The sequence below is a fragment of the Phoenix dactylifera genome, chromosome 14 (genome assembly GCF_009389715.1).
Source record: "Phoenix dactylifera cultivar Barhee BC4 chromosome 14, palm_55x_up_171113_PBpolish2nd_filt_p, whole genome shotgun sequence".
Classification (NCBI taxonomy): Eukaryota; Viridiplantae; Streptophyta; class Magnoliopsida; order Arecales; family Arecaceae; genus Phoenix; species Phoenix dactylifera.
The window spans coordinates 10,237,242-10,256,125 of NC_052405.1; the positions used below are offsets into that span (position 1 = coordinate 10,237,242).

At 38.6% G+C, this 18,884-nt stretch overlaps 2 protein-coding genes across 3 annotated transcripts; both read right to left on the reverse strand.

Annotated features, from left to right (window-relative positions):
- Positions 1-258: 258 nt before the first annotated feature.
- LOC120113056 (protein FAR1-RELATED SEQUENCE 5-like) lies at positions 259-8,481 on the reverse strand. 2 transcript variants are annotated; one of them, XR_005514833.1, is made up of 3 exons: positions 5,903-8,481; positions 603-804; positions 259-507 (listed from the first exon to the last, which is right to left on the reverse strand). XR_005514833.1 is itself a non-coding variant. In XM_039133627.1 (2 exons), exons 1-2 carry the CDS (start codon positions 7,959-7,961, stop codon positions 788-790), a joined length of 2,076 nt encoding a protein of 691 aa, XP_038989555.1. In that variant the 5' UTR covers positions 7,962-8,481; the 3' UTR covers positions 263-787. The 2 variants fall into 2 exon arrangements, 1 of the variants encoding a protein (XP_038989555.1); XM_039133627.1 differs by having other exon boundaries at positions 263-804.
- Positions 8,482-9,956: 1,475 nt separating this feature from the next.
- LOC103715667 (ferric reduction oxidase 7, chloroplastic-like) lies at positions 9,957-16,986 on the reverse strand. The gene is made up of 9 exons (XM_026808048.2): positions 16,445-16,986; positions 16,248-16,338; positions 15,925-16,122; positions 13,964-14,198; positions 12,666-12,993; positions 12,196-12,466; positions 11,698-11,953; positions 11,175-11,610; positions 9,957-10,361 (listed from the first exon to the last, which is right to left on the reverse strand). The coding sequence occupies exons 1-9, from the start codon at positions 16,674-16,676 to the stop codon at positions 10,192-10,194; spliced, it is 2,217 nt and encodes a 738-aa protein (XP_026663849.2). The 5' UTR covers positions 16,677-16,986; the 3' UTR covers positions 9,957-10,191.
- Between the last annotated feature and the right edge of the window lie 1,898 nt (positions 16,987-18,884).

Below are 18,884 nucleotides of genomic sequence, written 5' to 3' on the forward strand. Positions count from 1 at the left end.
AGCCTAATAAGCTGAATTATAATAAAGAGAAAGGGTGAGCATCCACTTCAAACTTGAACAAGTTATACGAAGGTAACCCTAATCTGACACCGGGGCGAGGAGAAAGTTTGAGATACATTATTTTCTGAAGAAATCAAACATTAGCAACAGTTTCAGAAAATAAAATTTTCAGCTCAGAGCTAGCTTCAGATTATATATTTGCATGCCTGAAAGTGATTTATATGTATACAAGGTACTGTAAAAATCATTAGTGATATATTTGCTAGCTTTCGAATAGTTTCAGATTATATATTTGCTTTCACCAAATATATACATATATATACTCTCCTTTGGGAGGAATACAGACTCTTCTTCAATATAATAAAGCATAAAGCTTTCATCTTTACAAGAACAACAAATACAACTTGACAACCTGAACCAATGATTTGATCTGCACCAAAGGCTAGCTTTTGATTATTAAATAGGTTGACACAATAGAACCTCCCATGCATCCTTAACAATAGGATCCTAAACAAAACAACAATAATTGTGACAAAAAAAAAAAGGCGATACAAAGATTTACAAGATTCAGATCTGAAAAAGTAGCCGGGCCAATGTCTGACCTTCAGGCATCTGCTTCCACATCCCTTCATTTCAGAGACAGAAAAGTAACACCTGAATTGTCTGGATCTTTGACGGCATGTTCGCGATGATCAACCTGAGGCATGCCCTACCAGAGTTTTTCTTCTTTTTTTAACCATGTGAAGCCCTACTTGCCTGACACCTGGTGCTTGTTTGCAAGTTGCCCTCATCCCTTGACAAGTTCTGCATCACAAGTGCAACTCAAAGTTTGTCATCCCAGTCACAGCGTGAGATGCTAAGTTTATTCTCCAATGCAATTTATAGTACACTGTACACTTACGGGAACGTCTGCAGTATTGACAAGAAAATTTCTAACACGAAAAGTGAGGTCTTCTAATTTGTGAACTCCTTCCTTTTTTGTTCAGATGTTCTGTAGACTATTCTTTGTTATGTAAAGAAGTGCTTTGGAAGGGTAATTCATAGGTGGGAACTAGTACAGAGGACGCCAGTGGATTGGCTACACACTGCAAACTGAAGCAAATCATAAAGCAGTAGCAAGTGCATTAAGTCTGGTGCCCAACATCTTAATTTTATTTTCATATAGGACCTGCATGGTTGCATGTCACTAGCTGGGGGCATCTCCAGTTACGACAACCGGTTGCATTCTAGTGTTTGTTTTTATTTTAACAGGCCAATTACATGTAATTGGAGCTACATAATCTGCTCTCCCTCGTATAACACTGAGGGTACTCGCCCAAGGCGGGTTCCATTAGTTTAGCTAGTAAGGTAAGTCAGTACAGTCTAGGATGATGAAAGGAAGTCGAAGGTTCGTCCATCCAATTTAAATCTTCCTGTGGCAGACCTTACTCTACCCCATCGGATACCCCACCAGACAACTAAGGAATCTATGTAGATGGGCTACATACATGGACAAATAGAAAGGTAACTCCCAGATGCCGCAAGCTTAAAGGTAAAAATAATGAAAGAGAAAATAAAAGCATAAGTTCATATATTATAGTAAGAAGGCTGGAGTAGACAGCATGAATCATCATAACCACAGCAACAAGCATAGAAGTTTATCTTACTTCATGGAAAAAAATGAAATTTATGCTGACTAAATCTACAATTTCTTAAAATACTTCCTCATGCTACAAGAAGTGAATAATCTTCTGGAAGGGTTTACACATCAAGGGTTCACATTGGGTTAATCAAGGGTTCACATAGGTATTTCAGTTGACTCTGGCCAAGAATGACTTATGCATTATGGACTAGGAGCTCAAAAATTCAAATTAGCTCTGTAGCCACAGGTGAGCAGCAACATGTTGGATTGAGCCTGGTAATTTTGATTGTATGGTAGAACTGATTATTCACAAGCAAATCACCAGAGAATATCATGAACTATAAGAACTATCATATTTTCATGACCAATTTATCCTTAACTACCATTACAGGATACTGGCTACATAAAAGCCTAGAATGTTGGCCATTGGTCAACTTAAACATGTGCAACTTAATTTCTATCTATCTCCCAAGAGAGGTGGTAATAGTCAGTAAGATACTGGTTAATCAAGGCTTGGTTGAAGTGATCAGCAAGGTTATTCAACTAATGGTTAAGAGAACAAAAGAAAAAGATTCTGTAAAGAAAAGTGGATGTATAGCTTGCTCAGGATTTGTCATGCTTTGATCTCCACTTTAAATTCTTCACTTCTCTCTCACATTATTTGGATGCCCAACCCTTGATCTCTTCTCCTTGGTTAATTTGTTTTCATTCCTTAAGGTACATGACTGACAAATGAACCCCTATAAATGGACTGGTCATTTGGGTATGGGCCCGTAAAAAGAAAATGGGCTGGTTATGCATTTATTCTTCTCAATCTGATTATATATAGGTCAGCATTGATGAAGAGTTTCTTGACCAAACCTGACTGATTGCCACCCTTAAGAAGTAGAAGCTCCACGAAGACGGGGAAGTAATTAAGAAAAAAATGCAATGACTCACCAAGCTGTGATACTAAAAGAGACGAACCTCGCCAAGTTGCAATACAATAAGAGATTAACTAAAGCAGGATTGAATGATAAACAGTGGCGGCATCACATATTTACAACTCAAACAGTGGCGGCATCACATATCCACAACTCAATCAAAACGAGACAAATTATAAATGTGGTTTTTAATGAAAATTGAAAAAAGAACATTGAAAATGCCAACAACAAATACAAAAATACTGCATTCCATGAACTTCACAACTATAATGACTAAGATAAGAGTCAATCAGTGCTCATGCAGGTATGCAATGACATATGTTTGGCTATTATAAACCCGTGCACTGCTTTGACATGAATATACAATTCCACTGACAAGGCCACATTGCATCATACAAAATTGGTTTTCACATGTTTAAAGTACAATAAATGACCAAAACAAATCAAAATGATTTTGTCTTGAATTAATGTTAGCATGATCTAATCTCTAATACACTCAAACATGCATGCTTGCATGTATATGTGTTTGTATGTATACGCATGGCATGCACATCCATACATGTGGGTATATTTATAAATTTTATATATGTGACTTCAACCACACTCCAAACAGGAGGATTAGAACCTGAATCCTGCCAATTAAATACAAATACTGACTCATCCAAATTAAAAATCCACAGTTCATCATGATTGTTATTATTTAAAATGCCTACAGAGCAAAATCGACATCATATGAAAGTAAAATTAGTGCTAAGATGCAAAAATAGATAATGAGCTATATAGAGTTACAAACTATGAATCGACATTACACAATTTATCATGGCATACGCATCTTAAACTACAAACAACAAAAACACAATCAGTCTGTGTACTTCTAAAACATAAATATAATTAATTCATTGCACTCTGCCATTAAACTTGTCCATTTTATAACAACTTAGTACATGATAAGACAACCTGAACAACTAATTAATACTTTTGTCCTAACTTTCTCTTGCTTGGTGCCTCTCTTCCGCCATCCACAACATCCTCTCTCTACCTCTCCACCCCCTAACAGCACTACATAGCAAATAATCCGATAGGCAAGTTCTTAACAACCTCTCCTTGTCATCCCTCACACTCTTACCTCATTATTTTATCATTAATAAAATAGGAAAGGTTATCATAATTAAGAAAAGGAAAATGTATCATCATTCAAGAAATTGAAGAACGAGAAGTTTTCAATCAAGGTAAGGTTTGTGATACTTCTCTTGATTTTCCAACTTTTTTTTGTATTTATAGATTTGCTTTCATGTTTACCACTTGTTTCATTTTTACATTCAGAAAGTGGCTCTAAACCCAACAACAAGTGCATTTTAGTTGTCCAGGTTACTTTTTATTTCATTTTTTCAATCGATAATATCAACTTTATACATAGTTTATCATGAGTTTAAATTCTGTTTTGTATTTCAATTTTGTAAGTATATTGATTTTTTTATCTTATTACTTAATTTTATTTTTTAGATTGATATTTGCTCAATTCAGTTGATGTGTCCTGTATGAGTTTATCCATGTGCATTCCCATGCAAACTGATATAATTTTAATGAACAAGTAACTTGTCAACCAGCTCAGAATTAGATTAATTAAGAAAATAAACATTCATAAATAATAAGATTTTCTTTATATTTTTTTCAACAGGCATAGAAAATTTGGTTTTTCTTGTCTATATTTCTGATGACACAAAATGTGAGAGTGAAATAATGAAGCAAAGAATTATACAAAGATTTACCTTGAGATACATCAGCATCTTTACAAAAAGATGCCTGAAGATTTTGTGGTGAATTGAAATGTGACTCTGTCTAAACAACTGCCCTAAGAGCAACTTAATGTGAACACTGAAACTGCCTTAAAAATTGAGTTTCTTGATCTCATCTTAATCCCCATTTAGAATGATAATTTCCATTCTCTATGGCAAATTCAACTATGCATTCAAAAATGTGATTTATTGAAGTGACATTAAAAAGAGAACAGGGGGGAAAATAGTAACTTGAACAAATCATCAGCTTTGGGAGGAGATGGATAAGGCATCATTAAGGCTGGAAATGGGCTTGAGCCGGGTTGCCTTCGGGCCGGGCTTTGGGCTAGGCCCGAAAGAGTTCATGCCGGGTTTGAGCTTAAATGTAGAGCTCATTGATTTTTCAGGTTGTGCTCGGGTATGCCGTTGGCCCAGCCTAAGCCTGAGCCCGAACAAGGCCCAACTTAGAGCCCAAATGCAGGCCCGAACCCATTGGGTTAGCATGGCCCAATTTATTTTTTGGCCCTTGCCTTTGGGTTAGCATGGCCTAACATGTCCTTTGAAAGTAATCTTTGCATTTGTGAATGGGTTAATGTCATATATTAATATTACCATGTAGTTCTCCCTCCCTCTCTTACAAAAAAAATAAGGGTATCTGCATTTCTCAGAAGTGCAGCAAAGGAGTCTAATTAATCCTCAGGTGAAGAAGCCGAATGCTGACACAAATTACATATGCTAATGCTGAAGCATGTTTCCTTGCCAACAATGTCACCTCTGCCTTCTTTTTTATTCTTTTAGTAGTTGGAATCTTAACCAAATTGCCTGATCTCAAAGCAGTCACAGGTCATGGTAAATCTCTGGTTATGTGCAGTACCCACCCTATGTCTACTTGAAGTACAAAAAACATAGCTAGGAAGAGCTACCTGAAGTTCCGACTAGGCCAAAATGAGCCATGTTTCAAAAGCCTGATGCTAAGCTCAAAAATTGGGGATATATAGAAAAGCACGGTCCAACGCTTTTTTTGGCCCAAATGCGTAAATTTGGGCTAGGGCTCGGGCCGGACTTGGGCCGGGATGGACAGGATGTTATCAAGCTGGCCCAATTGGGCTTGGGTTGGGCTCGGGCCTGGGTTTTTGAAAGATTTTCGGGCATAGGCCCGGCCCGAAGCCCGGAAAAAAATTCGGGCCAGGCTCGGGTAGGGGTGTGACCCAGCCCGACCCAACCCATTTCCAGCTCTAGGCATCATACGTCCAAGTCACAAAAAAACCAGCAAACTTTATATGGTTATTAGTAATTTTTAAAATATTACAACATAGGTACATATCAAGTTTTGGTAGGGCAAATGGGGAGCGGCGATGGGGGTTCCCTTCCCATAGGGAATAAAGGTTATTTTAGGAATAAATGATAGTTTGGAAAGCATATAGCTGTTTTATCCAAATACTGGAAATAGCTTATACTTGCCTCCTGATTAATTACTTCACAGACTTAAAATTTTATGTTTTAATACATTACTCAGCCACAAAATTGATCCAGATTCTTAGAGAGCACCAGGAACACCAAATAGAAAATCAAACAAACAATACCTGGTTTTGTTGACCACAAGGACTTTTTTGCAGAAACAACTTCATCAAAAGCCTTTTGCAGAGCATCTTTTGCAGCCTTATAAGTCACCAAAGATGTTGCCCCTTCTGCTGCATGTTTTAGAACATCTAAGAAAAGATCGTTGCATCGCTGAGTAAAAATATTTTGAGCATTTCCCTGAATGTTGGCACAATTTTCATATAAAACAGTGCCACTCTTGGCATTCTGTGTCCACCTTTTCAAAATGAGACCTTCTGGAAGCTTACAAAGACCAACCGCCTGAAAAGCCCTCAATATATGTCTGCATATGATGCCTGAGAACTCAAACTTTTGGCAACTACATCTTGCTCTTGTTTCAGAAGAATCAAAGGTGACGTCATATGTCATACGGGCACCCTCTGCATTAAGAGCCACATGGTATCTGCAGACAGAACCATCCTGGAATTTTTCCACCGAATAACCCAAGGCCTGGACAAGCTCCTCCTGAAATATGGCAAATATGGTTTTTGTGTAGGTCTCTGATGCTTGCTTTTCTAATAATGATGAAGTTTTCAAAACAGGTCTAGTTATCATATTAGCAAAATCTGCCTGAACTTCCTTCTCATACTGTCCTGCAATGGCCTGATCAAACTTTGCAACAAATTCAAATAAGCTTGTCTTTGTTTCAAAATTTCTTTGAAAAAACTTGTTCATACTTTCAGATCTTTGAGTAGGAGACATTTCTGCGAAGAACTTATCCTTCAAGTATACTGTGGCCCACTGTTGGCGGACCTCATATAATGATTGAATCCATTCATTCTCCGTCAGATTATACTTAAGAAGGAATGCCTCCCATAATGACTCAAAGTCTTGAACCGTATCCGTCTCATCGATGCATTTCTTCATATCCCCTTTGAGAGAAGCTCGAGCTGCTTGTGTTGAACAGATATCAGGCAACTTCTCCTTGCATTTGCTCAAGATCCTCCACTTGCAAAAACGGTGATGGGTGCCATGGAATACCTTCATAACTGCTGCTGCTAAAACTTTGCAATGATCAGTAACGAATGAAACTGGAAGACGTCCACTCATAGCCACTAGAAATGTTTCAAACAGCCATATGTAAGAAGTTTCTGTCTCATCCAAGAGCACGGAACACCCAAACACAACAGGTTGCAAGTGACGATTTACCCCTGTAAACAGCACAAAGGGCATCATCAGCTTGTTTTTTTTATATGTTGTATCAAGAGCAACAACATCACCAAAGTAACTGTATGCCATCCGAGCCTTTGCATTGGCCCAGAAAACATTCTTTAACTTGTTAGTTTCATCAACTTCAATTGAATAAAAAAATGCAGGATTCTTTGTTTGCATCTTTCTAAAGTATTGCAAGAGGCTAAAGGCCTCGCCTCCTCCCCAGACAGCATTTTGTCTTTCCTCAGCACCAAAGCCTTCTCCAAACAGTGAGCTCATCTCAACAGGGAAGGCTAGCGGTGCCCTCTTCTTCTTGGGCTTCGATGCTCTAATATTGACAACAAATGCATGGTTGTGTTCAATAATGAGCTTAGTTACTGCCCATCTGTCCTTATCCTTCCGAACCACCTCTAACATTGCCTTGCAACCTTCCCTTATTGAAGCACGCTTCCGCCTCTCCTTGCCATCATTCTTCCTCTTCTCGTTCTTCAGGTAGAATCCTTCCTTGCAGCACACGAACCGCCTCATGATGATGGAGTCATCACGCCTCGAGGTCCTAAACCTATTGTTGCGGACTCGGAAGCCCACATGCTCAGCATAGTCAAAGTAGAACTTCCTTGCAGACTCGAGCGAATCAAATTCCATGCCAACGTAGGGCTCGCTCGGTTCCATTTGAAGTTCCAGTTTCCCCTGTACACCTCCATCAAAAGGGAACTCTGTCCCCATGAACTGGCAGCTCATTTCAACCACTGGATTTTCTACATCTCCTTCCTCCTCCTCCTCCTCCTCTTCTTTTTCACCGACATTATCTTCAAGTAAAACTGAATCACCAGCGTCAACTTCAATCGACTCGGGATTGAAGTCCAGGCCCAATGCCGCTCCAACCTCCATCAAAGTTACAATTTTTACGGCTATAACACACGCGAAACCTATAAATCCTTGAAGATTTCAATCTGATATCATGCTTTTTGCCAGAATTTCCCAAAACTTCTAGAGATACGCCAATTATATGTGGATTTTCATGCATGAGACCTAATAACCACATCAAAAAGCCTACAACAAAGAAGAAATACACAAGAAACGTACATCAGATCATGGAACGCGAGCATCTCACGCCGCCCATCAACAGTTGCCGTCTTGTCCCTATGCCGAAAATCTCCGTACTCGACTACAAGAAATGGCTCGAATCGCGGGCCCAAAACACTGTTCTTGAGCTCCCCAAGCCGAATAGGGAATCTAGTCACGGAGATAACCACAAACCCTACGCCACTAGCTGGTGCCCCGAACCCTCGACGCTGAGAGAGAAGTAAAACCCTAGAGAGGCCCCTTCTTTCCCAGGGAAAAACTTGGAGCCGTTCGTCACCTACGCCAGAGAGAGAGAAAGAGAGAGAGAGAGAGAGGGTGGGGAGGGCAGACGAAGCCGCCGTTTGATCCGGAATTGACCGTATTCTAACACCAATCATCTGATCTTGACCGAATGCTAATCTTACAGTTGCAGGCGTCATCTTACGATCGACGCTCCCGCATATTAAAAAATAAAAAAATGTATATCAAAGTGCCACGTAGGCACACGGAAGAATGCTTAGAATTCTATGCGGAAGTAAAGCCGCATAAAAAGATATATACGGACATCCTCATACCGCGCACGCCGACACGCATACAAAAGAATGCATAAACGTTCTGTGCGGATGTAAATCCGCATAACATATATATCAGGAAATTGTCATAAATTGACCCATAGAATGACGTCACGCATAGGAATGAACGCATAAAGTTTCTGCGGAAGTAAACGCGCATAAAATATATATGCGGACGTCCCCATAATTTCACTGCGGTGCACCTGCATACAAGAGAATGCATAAACGTTCTATGTGGAAGTAAAGCCACATAGAACGATATATGCGGCCGTCCTCATAATTATCCCAAGGACGACAATGCACTTGCGTACGAAAGAATGTGTAATAGTTCTGCGGGAAAAATTAATCCGCATAAACAGACATATGAGGACATCCTCATATATTGCACCTACGGTGCACGTGCACACAAATAAATGCATAACAGTTCTCTGCGGAAGCAAATCCGCATAGAAACATATCTGCTGACATCTCATAAATTGCGCTGTCAGACAGCGACCTGCATACAAATGAACGCATAGATATTCTATGCGGAAGCAAATCCGCATAAAACAATATATACGGCCAACCTCATAATTTTCCATTAAGAGCGCACACAAATCGAATGAACGCATAAATATGCTGTGCGGCCGTAAATCCGCATAACAATATATATGCGGACGTCCTCATATGGGATCCACATCGGGGAAAACGAGACACTATCCAGTGCGATCAACGCCTCTGCCCCTTCGGCGCCACCGCGACCAGCCTAAACTCCGGCGGCCACCGCCGACCACCCCAGTCTTAGGCCAAACGCCACTACCAACTCCGCCGACTCCGATGTCGCCGGCGGCTTCTTTGTCGTCCCATTCCAGCGACCCCACCCCCACATCAAACGTTTCGAAGTGAGGGGTCGGGTCGTTTGACGGGGTGGCGACGCCGGCGAAGGGCGGGGTCGGAGTTAAGGACGGTGGGCTCATGGGGCTGCGTTCCAAACTTCCAACAAACAAAACGAGATGGATGGATAGCATGAAAAAGAAAAAAACAAACACTTTCCACTATATTTGAACCCTGCATCTTGGGAAAAACATCTCTCCATGAAGTCACTTGCTAAGATTATCTTGATTAGGAAATCAGAATCCAACATCTCCTCTTTCCAACTCACATGCCTCCAACAACTCTTCCAGGGAAATTTACAGAGCATCCTGTTGAGTCAAAACACACACACACACACACACACACACACACACACACACACACATATATATATATATGTGCAATTTTGGGTCATAATTAGCTTAATTAATCCATATATATATATATATATATATATACATACATCCAAACAGCTAATATGAACAAAAATACAGAGAGAAGAGAGAGAGAGAGGAGAGAGTTTCTGATTTCTGGTACAATAGATCATATCAACCTGCATGCAAGGTTGGAGAAGATTTTCTATTGAAGTATAAGGTAGAGCTCGCATAAACTGTTAATAAGTGATCAAGTTCCTAGAGATCAAAGCTGTGGCTGTTGAAATGGAAGACTGCTTGATTCCAGCTGCCTCTGATGTTCTGTGACCTGATCTCCCTCGCAACACCAGACTGGAGGCCAGGTGGTCCACATACAATTACACCCACATCGGCACGGCCCACATTCTCCGAGAACGAACTGAAAATGTCTGGGAGAACCAAAAAAAAAAATGCAGATTGAGTCACCTAGTTCAGTTTCAAACTAAAATACCACTGTCATGAGAAAGACACACTTAAACTTTTCTTTCTCCCTTGCCCTTTAACTTGTGGTTGTCATAAAATGTGAAAGAATATAAAAGACTGTTGGTGAAGACAAGGGGACTATTTTTTTGTTTTGGCAGGAAGATAAAGCTACTATTTGCAATGAAGTTGAGAGAACCTAGTTCTATATAGAAGTATGAGAATCAATGAGGCACTTCAGCCTTTTTTGTTATTATAAAGGCATCAATTTCCTAGTAGGATCCATCATAATTTAGCCTATGTGAAGTTGTGATTGTGCTTAAATGGATTTTGAATGTCTTAATCTAGCTGTGTCATGCTGTGGTTTTGCTATGTCTCTCCAACTGGTTTGCGAACTAGGCAAAAAACATGGTAGTTTGAATAAAGGTTGACAGACGATACGAGAAATTGGAATGAGCACCGATCTCTGGAGACAGTGATCAAATAGAAGAACTCAGTGGATCAATGTCAAAAATCTTGCATCAAACTTTATCAAAGAATGAAAGTAGGTCAAGGCATCTGAAGCTTTAGTCTGTTGATGTATGTATTGTCAATCATTTGAGGATTTTGCAGGAAGGAACGATTTATTTGTGCCATATGAGCACGTGCAGTTGGAGCAATCCAGTAGAAGTATGCTTTGATATTGTAACATGAAGCTAATGCGACATGGTAACGTGTCGGGTAATAAATTTTACATAATTTGTTGCAAGTCCTTATAAGAGTAAAGAAAGAGTGCTCATTACCTTGAAAATCAGGCCTGCATCCATACCGAGTCGTTTGCAGACTTGAAAGACTTGTCATACTCATCTCCCCATGGAGACTTGGCTCCCTGCAATGCCCCAAGTTGCCTTTTGCAGCATCAACTGTCCACTTTTCATTGCGTGAGCTACATTTTTCCCATTGGTTCCAGAAGTAAACAACAATACCCCCCAGAAAAATGACACCAGCAACCATGCATAAGGTAAACAAGAGCCCCCGGTACCACCAAGCAGATACTCCAAATGGTTTGATGTAATATACTTCCACAATACCGAATAATAGAATGAAACCAAGAGTAGATGCAACGACATAAATTCCAGACCAGATGTTATTCCCTGTGCCAACCAAACATGACATCATACTACCATTTGTTGTGGAAAGAGAGGGAGACATCATGCTCACATCAACTTTACCCTCTTCCTGCAATGAAAACATTGAATAAGAGTCTAGCGGCTATTCAACCCAAGGAACAAAAGAATGATGTTGATGTTGGGCATCTAGGCATACCAATGAAGGCTCTGATTCTTGAGTTACATAAGCTTGAATATCCAGATGCAATTTATCGGAGAAAGATGAATATATGTGCTGTGCATCAACTGCTGAAAGGAGAGAAAGCTCCTTAGATTTTTTAACAGCCCAAACAACCAATACATTCTTTGGTAAACAAGGTTTTCCCTCCCTAATTCGGTGAAGGATGTCACTCAATATGGCCAGGAAGGGTGAAATACCAATGCCACCAGCTACCAGTATGAGATTTTCATACCTGAGAACAGAAAGTGAGAGTTGAATCATGTGACTTAACGGCAAGCAATGACATGGGCTTCTAGTGCAAAAATGTCAGTACACACATTTCTCGCAAAACAGCATATCAATGAAGTACTGGAAAAGTTAAAGTGATACAACTACTGTTTGCTTGTAACATTTCTTTTTCTGTTTTTTAGGGAAAAGAAGAGGACTGTGGTTTCCTGTAGTCAGATCAAATTACGGAAGAGAGGAGAGGCTCACATCAAGTGGTAGGGCGACTCATGTCCATATGGCCCTTCAACAGAGGCTGTTATACTACTAGGTTGTGACTGAGAGTCCTTTTGAGGCTGGTCCGGAACATTAGTGATGATATCCCTCAGTTTCCCTGTCCATGTGCCAAGTACTTTTATTAAAATTGACAGATGGTATCTACCATCCAAAGGACTGGAGGAAACACTGAATGGATGCCACTGCAACCATGGCAATTCTCGTACTTGAAGGAAAATAAAGCTGAGAGCATTGTAACGAAGATCTGCATATTCGAACAAACTCATAGTTAGTATTAATTTCTATTTAAAAAGCTAGAACTTGAAATTTCTAGCTAATGAGAGATGGCATCCCTCTGACGAGCATCTTGTTTACTTTATAACTATGACAAAAAAGGATTGATAATAGCTAATCAGTTCAAAAGAAATATTTTGATCTTAAAGAAAATGATCAATAAGTCATACTTGCTGGCTTCGAAAGGATCAATTCCACGGTTCCACATGGGCGAGACACTGCTGAAATGATATCAACTGTAGTTCGAGACTGGCAGAACCGCAGAAAACGATCAAGTATGAAAAGGAAAACTGCTCCAGCTGCCATGCTGAAGATGAAGTCTCCAACATGCAGCGCTAAGAACACAACAAAGATCACATACAATTGATGGGTGTAAAAGAAAAGCTCAAAATAGTTTTTCCGCACAGGATGCAATGATGTCACCCACATCAACAAACCCGCCAACAGGCTAATTACCCCAGGAAAATTAGCAACACCAATATTCTTCCACTCTCGAATCTGAAAAACAAAACCAAGTGTCAATTGATTGATTAAAGACAGAAATACCAATTCCAACATGATCCTCAATCAAAATTTTGAAATTATTTACATATTGAAAATAGATCGCACAATATGGGTTTCAGATTCTGATTTTATGGAATCATTTATTGTTTATAGTAGTTTGTGGTACTGGTGTATACTGTCGCGTCCCAAGCACAGCATGCCACACCATACCATATCATTACTTGATACAGGAGGCGTGCCAAGTGTTGGTATGCAAAATTGATCCCCGTACCAGGCATGCCAATACTGATACTAATATGGTACCGGTATGGGGTCTGATACCAAGATTGCAAACCTTGGCGTATGCTATGGAGTTATTTAGTATTTGGTTTATTTGATACCTAAACTTCGAATCTATATAATTGATGATCCATCCAATTATCTCTAGTAGGATCTTGGAATAAAAGAAGTATTCAAATGCACAGCTGGACAAAGCTCTGATGCCAAGGATCAGGTTATGATCCTCCTTGATATCTTGAGGCACTTTTCAAGTTATAGGTTGTCTAGTAGATGATCCGCACCAATGATCACTAGCAGCATCTTGGAATGAAAAAGTATTCAGAGACAGTTGGACAAAGCCATGATGCCAAGTATAGGGTTGTGGTCTTCCTTGATATCTGTAGGTACTTTTCAGGTTAAGTTGTCCAATGATTTGGACCCACAAAGCTTCTTAACAATTTCCCCGGAAAAAAATTGCATGTATATTTGCATGTCTTTGTGTGTAGATTCATCATCCACACCACATGGCTTAAAAGTTCATAGAGAAATTATTTTTCTACATTTAAGAAAGGTTTAAAACCAAGTTGTCCCTGGAAAGAAGATAGGCTTTTAAATACAGAAGTTTTCTGCCTTTCCAGCATCAGTTATTCTTGTAATTGTAACTTTAAGTGAAAAATAAGTAACCAAATTACTCATCCAAACTCACTTCTTGCTGGAGACGCCCCTGCAATGACCACGCAACAACATAACATATGCCGTGAAATGTGAAGAGAGCCATTGTAAGATGTCCAAGCCAGACATGGTATCTGGTGGCATGCTCAAATGGAATATCTATTAAACGAAGAAGAACTGAACCCCTTGCAACTGGCAGAAACAAGAATAGCATGCAAAATAGTCCAATTGAGCCTAACCGAAGCCCAATAAGTTCCAGCATGAAAGTACTGCAAGTTTGAAGTTAGAAACAAGTTAAGGCTCAACTAAAAAAGCAAGCTACACATATCTAAGTCTAAATGAACTTCAAGAACTATTCTTTTTTGAGAAAAAGAACACCTGTTCTTAATATGTGCATCCCATCATACTATCTTAATTCAGGGCTAAGTTACTAGAAAGCATGACAATCAACAGATTGTGAAGTCATGAGATGTCAAATTTTGGAAATCTCAAGAGTATAAAAAAAAATCTCTGCAAAGTTCCCAAAGTAATTCACCTTGTCTAAACCTATTTTAGCGCACGTTGCATGACAGTCAAAAACGTCCTTTGCAGTGATACAACAACAGCAAACTGATATGATGTAATTTCATTCTTATAAAATTACTAATAATTGCAAAAAAGTGGACAATTTTGAAGTTCATAATAATGCCTTCAGTTCATGGTTTCAGCATATGAAGATAACCTTGGCCATGATAATATGCACTCACAATATGTGTGTGTGTGTGTGTGTGTCTGTATACATATTTCTTTGGGGTTACTTCTGGACTCAATCAAAGATAATTTAATCTTCAAAATAAACCAAACATAGGAATATTAGAGAAAGATCTGTGAATCCAATGAGAACAAAGAAACATATCAATTAGGAATTTGCAGAAGCTCCAATATATGTTCGCATGTTTTCTCTCATGCTCTTAGGTACGAATGTTGTTGATGTAATTGTACTTGAACGCATACTCCACATTAAGCATGTAAGCAAATGATTTAATTCAAGGTTCGTTAGGAATGGCTGCAATTTTTTAAGCTGAGCATCAAACATGTTACAGAGAGGAAGATATATACTTTATTGGTGGACACCATAAGAGCATTTTGATGTAAAATTTTCCGTTAGCAGAAACACAAGCAGGAAAGCATCCGGAAGTCCATGATAATTATTTTTCTGGCCAATAACAACATTTAAAAGCATGGCAAGGCTGTGTCATGATAACAGAAGTATTCAATAAGAAATTTTAGAAAATTATTCTTTAATCTGACAATAAGTATGAGTCAAACAAGTCGATAGGTTGTTTCGTCAATGAATCTACCACATGTAAACAATGAATAGTTTCGTTTGTGGAGGTTCAGAGGAGGAACGAGTGCTCTAATAGAAATGATGAGGATAATACCACGTTTTCAGGACTTTATGAAAGAATTAGTGGAAGGCAATCCCTGCACATACAGAAAAATTACATCTCTGATACAAGATATCTGCGACAAATGTTAAATGGAGACAGGCAACAGCTTTTATCAGGTTTTTGCGAGCCAAGCAATTTTCTAAGATGCTTATCTTGTTCAAAGTAATCAAAGTATGTCGTCCATGTCTTCAAATGGCAGAGCATACGCATGAAAGAGAACTCTGTGGCCTCCACAGATATTTATTGACCAACTTGTGAAAAATTAAGAAACCTGATACCAGAGGCATTAAGAAAGACCAAATTGTAACCTAAAAGATTTAATGGAAAGACCACATCACTCAAAAAGCAAAACTATGAAAAGAAAGATGGCACCTTATCTATCAGGATTAAGTACAGAATTGTCAAACAGACATTCAACTTTGTCATGAAAAGTTTCTGTGATTGGCTAGATTAAAGGGAGGAAGTATATGAGATACCTAGTTTCAAACTTTTTCTTAGAAAAAAAAAGTTCCTTTTACTGGAATAAGGGATGGAAAAAATAATTGCTTCTTCATACTTAGCATACCCTTTTTCTTTCGAAGGCAGTGGAAATTTCGAAATCAAGCTATCGGCTTGTATTGTATAAGCAGTAATCGACCAGAGAACATATACAGAAAAAAGGAGGATCCCGATAAATTCTGCAGCAGAGACAACACCAAATGGTCCATCAACTAGGACAGGGAATGTCCAGAGTCGAAACCTCGAAAATTTTGAATTCTTCTTCCTGTCGATGAAGTGAAGCCTAATGAGAAAACCAAGTTTTCAAAAAACAAATAGGATAAACTGTAAATCATGATCATCTTATAAGAACAAAATCATGAAGCATCAAGAAATTGCATTGGTGCATACTCAAAATGATCTCTGGGGAAGGCAGTTATGTATATAAATGCCAGAAATGCAATGATGAGAATCGGCGCACTGAATCCAAGAAATATGCTTCCTGCAGTTCACAAAGCCAGACATTACATTACTCACTAGTATTTGTCCACCTCTTATTTAACAAGAATTAACTTGAAAGAGAGAGAAAGGCTCATTTTATGACAGACCTGTAATCCCAAAAACAGAATTTTCGGTAATACTAATCCATCTCGATTGCAGACTCCTCACCAAGTCGGTAGGGTAGAAAAATATTGCAGCAACCCAAATTATGAAAATGATCCACATCAAAGATTTTAGCACCCATTTAGCCAAAGAGCATGCAAAAGGCATGTGCTTGGAAGAGCCATGCTCAACCCCTCCATTGGACAGAAGGGGCTCGTGAACCGAGAGTTTGGCCATGGGAGAGGAGAGAGCACAAGGTTAGCTTTCAAACTGAACTACAATCAAGAATTTTGACGTACACCAATGCTCACACCAACTTTCAAACGACCTACTTCCCTATGAATACCACAAGGCTGACAATATAGACAAAAAGAATCCGATAATCGGCCGCATTCCAATCAGTTTGTCTGTGAAATAATTATATGCAACGTATGGCCGACCGATCGACACATACGAGCTAATTTAGAGCTACATGCCAGCAGATGATGAGGAAATGTCCCTGAACCAACAAGCATCACACATTCTTCTCATGGATCAACATCAGGAGTCAGAATAGATGAATGACCCAAAGAGCATCAATCTCCTAGACACCAGAAAAAAGAAAAAAAAAACAGAACGTAAATATAAGAAAGGGAGGATTATAAATGGCAAAGCATTTCAATCAATCACAAGATAGAATTTGACCTTTCATCCCAAATTTATGAAATCAATCGCACATAAATTCTGAACCTTGTTTTTTTTTTGATGAAAAGGAGGCTAAAAGCCACCCAATTTTATCGGAAAAGATGAATCAAATAGTACAAGGCCGTAGAGATGGCTGAAAGGGTTCAGCTTATTACAAAACAACACCCAATTAACTGAAAACACAACAGAGAACGGCTTAAGTACTAAAATATCTATAACTCTTCTTTTTTAATTTCTTGCTTCTTACTCAATTTTCATTTCTAATGTCATGGGGCCAAACCAGCTGAAACCAAGTAAAAAAAAAAAGAAAAAAAAAACTACCATAGAATTAAGGAAGGGGTAATCCTTTGAGCTGTATTTTTTTGACCTTTTAATTGTGACATGGTGATATCCATTGCTCAAATTTCAACAGCCCTTCAAAATTCAGTGGTGGCCAAGAGAGTTATCCTTTGGAAGTGTGTGGACCGAGTGGAAGCAATAAATAGAGCGGCAAGGAAGCAGGTAAAGCAAATGCCTGAAAGGGAGAGGGGCTTTATGTGGTGGTCGTAGTGGGGATCAATGGTGGTGGAATTGGGGACCGCATCGTTTCGTAGAGATTCCTGAGAAGCACTGCTGTGTGATTTTTCCACACAGTACTTTGTCATTGGGCTAAACATTGCTATCTTTCTTAATCATGGAAACAAGGAGAACAAATTCATGAAGAAACTGAGTGGCTTGGAGAGAATGGAGTGTCAACTGCGGCAGAACAAATAAGGCTGGCTCGAACAATACCGTTAACCATCGTAAACAAAACATATACAAGCGAACCGCACCGTTCAAAACTCGGAATGCTGTAGATTTTGAGTCTTGGAACCAGGGGACGCACAAGTTTCATGTCGATATTGGATAAGAAATAGATAAAACAACAATAATAAATATCATAATTTACGAAAAAGATAAAATATTAAATTTAAATATTAAATAATATTAATAAAATCAATAAAAATATTTAAAATAGAAAATAGATTACAAGAAAAATAAGTTTGTTACATCGAGTGGGTGGCTAGAATAGCAGGGATGAGAATTTTGAGGCTTTAAAAAAAAAGGAGTGGGTTTGGTAATTTGAGTTTTTTTTTTTTCAAAACAATCTATTTTGTTGATTATTATATAATATAATAAAGTTTTTGAATAGATTTCACCCATAGATAAATTTGAAAGACCCAGAAAACTCTCAATGACGTCTTTAATGTGATAGCCATTCATGTTTGTTTTCATGCGCATCACACACATTCAATGTTAGTTTTATTTTATCGACTTATATTTTAATGATAGAGCGAAGATATTACCTACCTTAACTTATCTTATTAATAAATTTTTAAAAATAAATAATATAATAAAGGGCTCCGCACATGTCTTGCTCGGAAATGAGTCTGCTTCTCCTCGCAAGTAACTAATTTTGATATCTATAAACTTGTATAGGTTTGATATCTTTTTGGCAGGAGATGATTTTTTTTTAAAGGAATGATGATGTCATTTGATTTTTCTTCTCCTTTTAATTACCCTCTTTCTTTGTAGGGTAAGAAAGTGTTTGAGCCTTTTGTTTATTTTGGAAACAAGACCATTTAATTTGCTCGTGGGGTCCTTGCGAAGTTCATACTAGTACTATCCATCTCACTCTAGTTGTGAAAATTGGATAATTTAAATAGCATAACAATATACCACTAGATGCATAGAATGGTGATTTTCAAATTACATAATTTATTAACAATAAATAGTTTAGAG

Bases quoted from the DNA above. Each gene is read 5' to 3' on its own strand.
- LOC103715667 (XM_026808048.2), bottom strand. From the start codon at position 16,676: ATGGCCAAACTCTCGGTTCACGAGCCCCTTCTGTCCAATGGAGGGGTT. The intron at 12,994-13,963 runs GTGAGTTTGGAT...TTTGTTTTTCAG, and splicing joins AGGGGCGTCTCCAGCAAGAA to ATTCGAGAGTGGAAGAATAT. The intron at 10,362-11,174 runs GTAATGAGCACT...TGGTTCTCCCAG, and splicing joins ATGCAGGCCTGATTTTCAAG to ACATTTTCAGTTCGTTCTCG.
- LOC120113056 (XM_039133627.1), bottom strand. From the start codon at position 7,961: ATGGAGGTTGGAGCGGCATTGGGCCTGGACTTCAATCCCGAGTCGATT.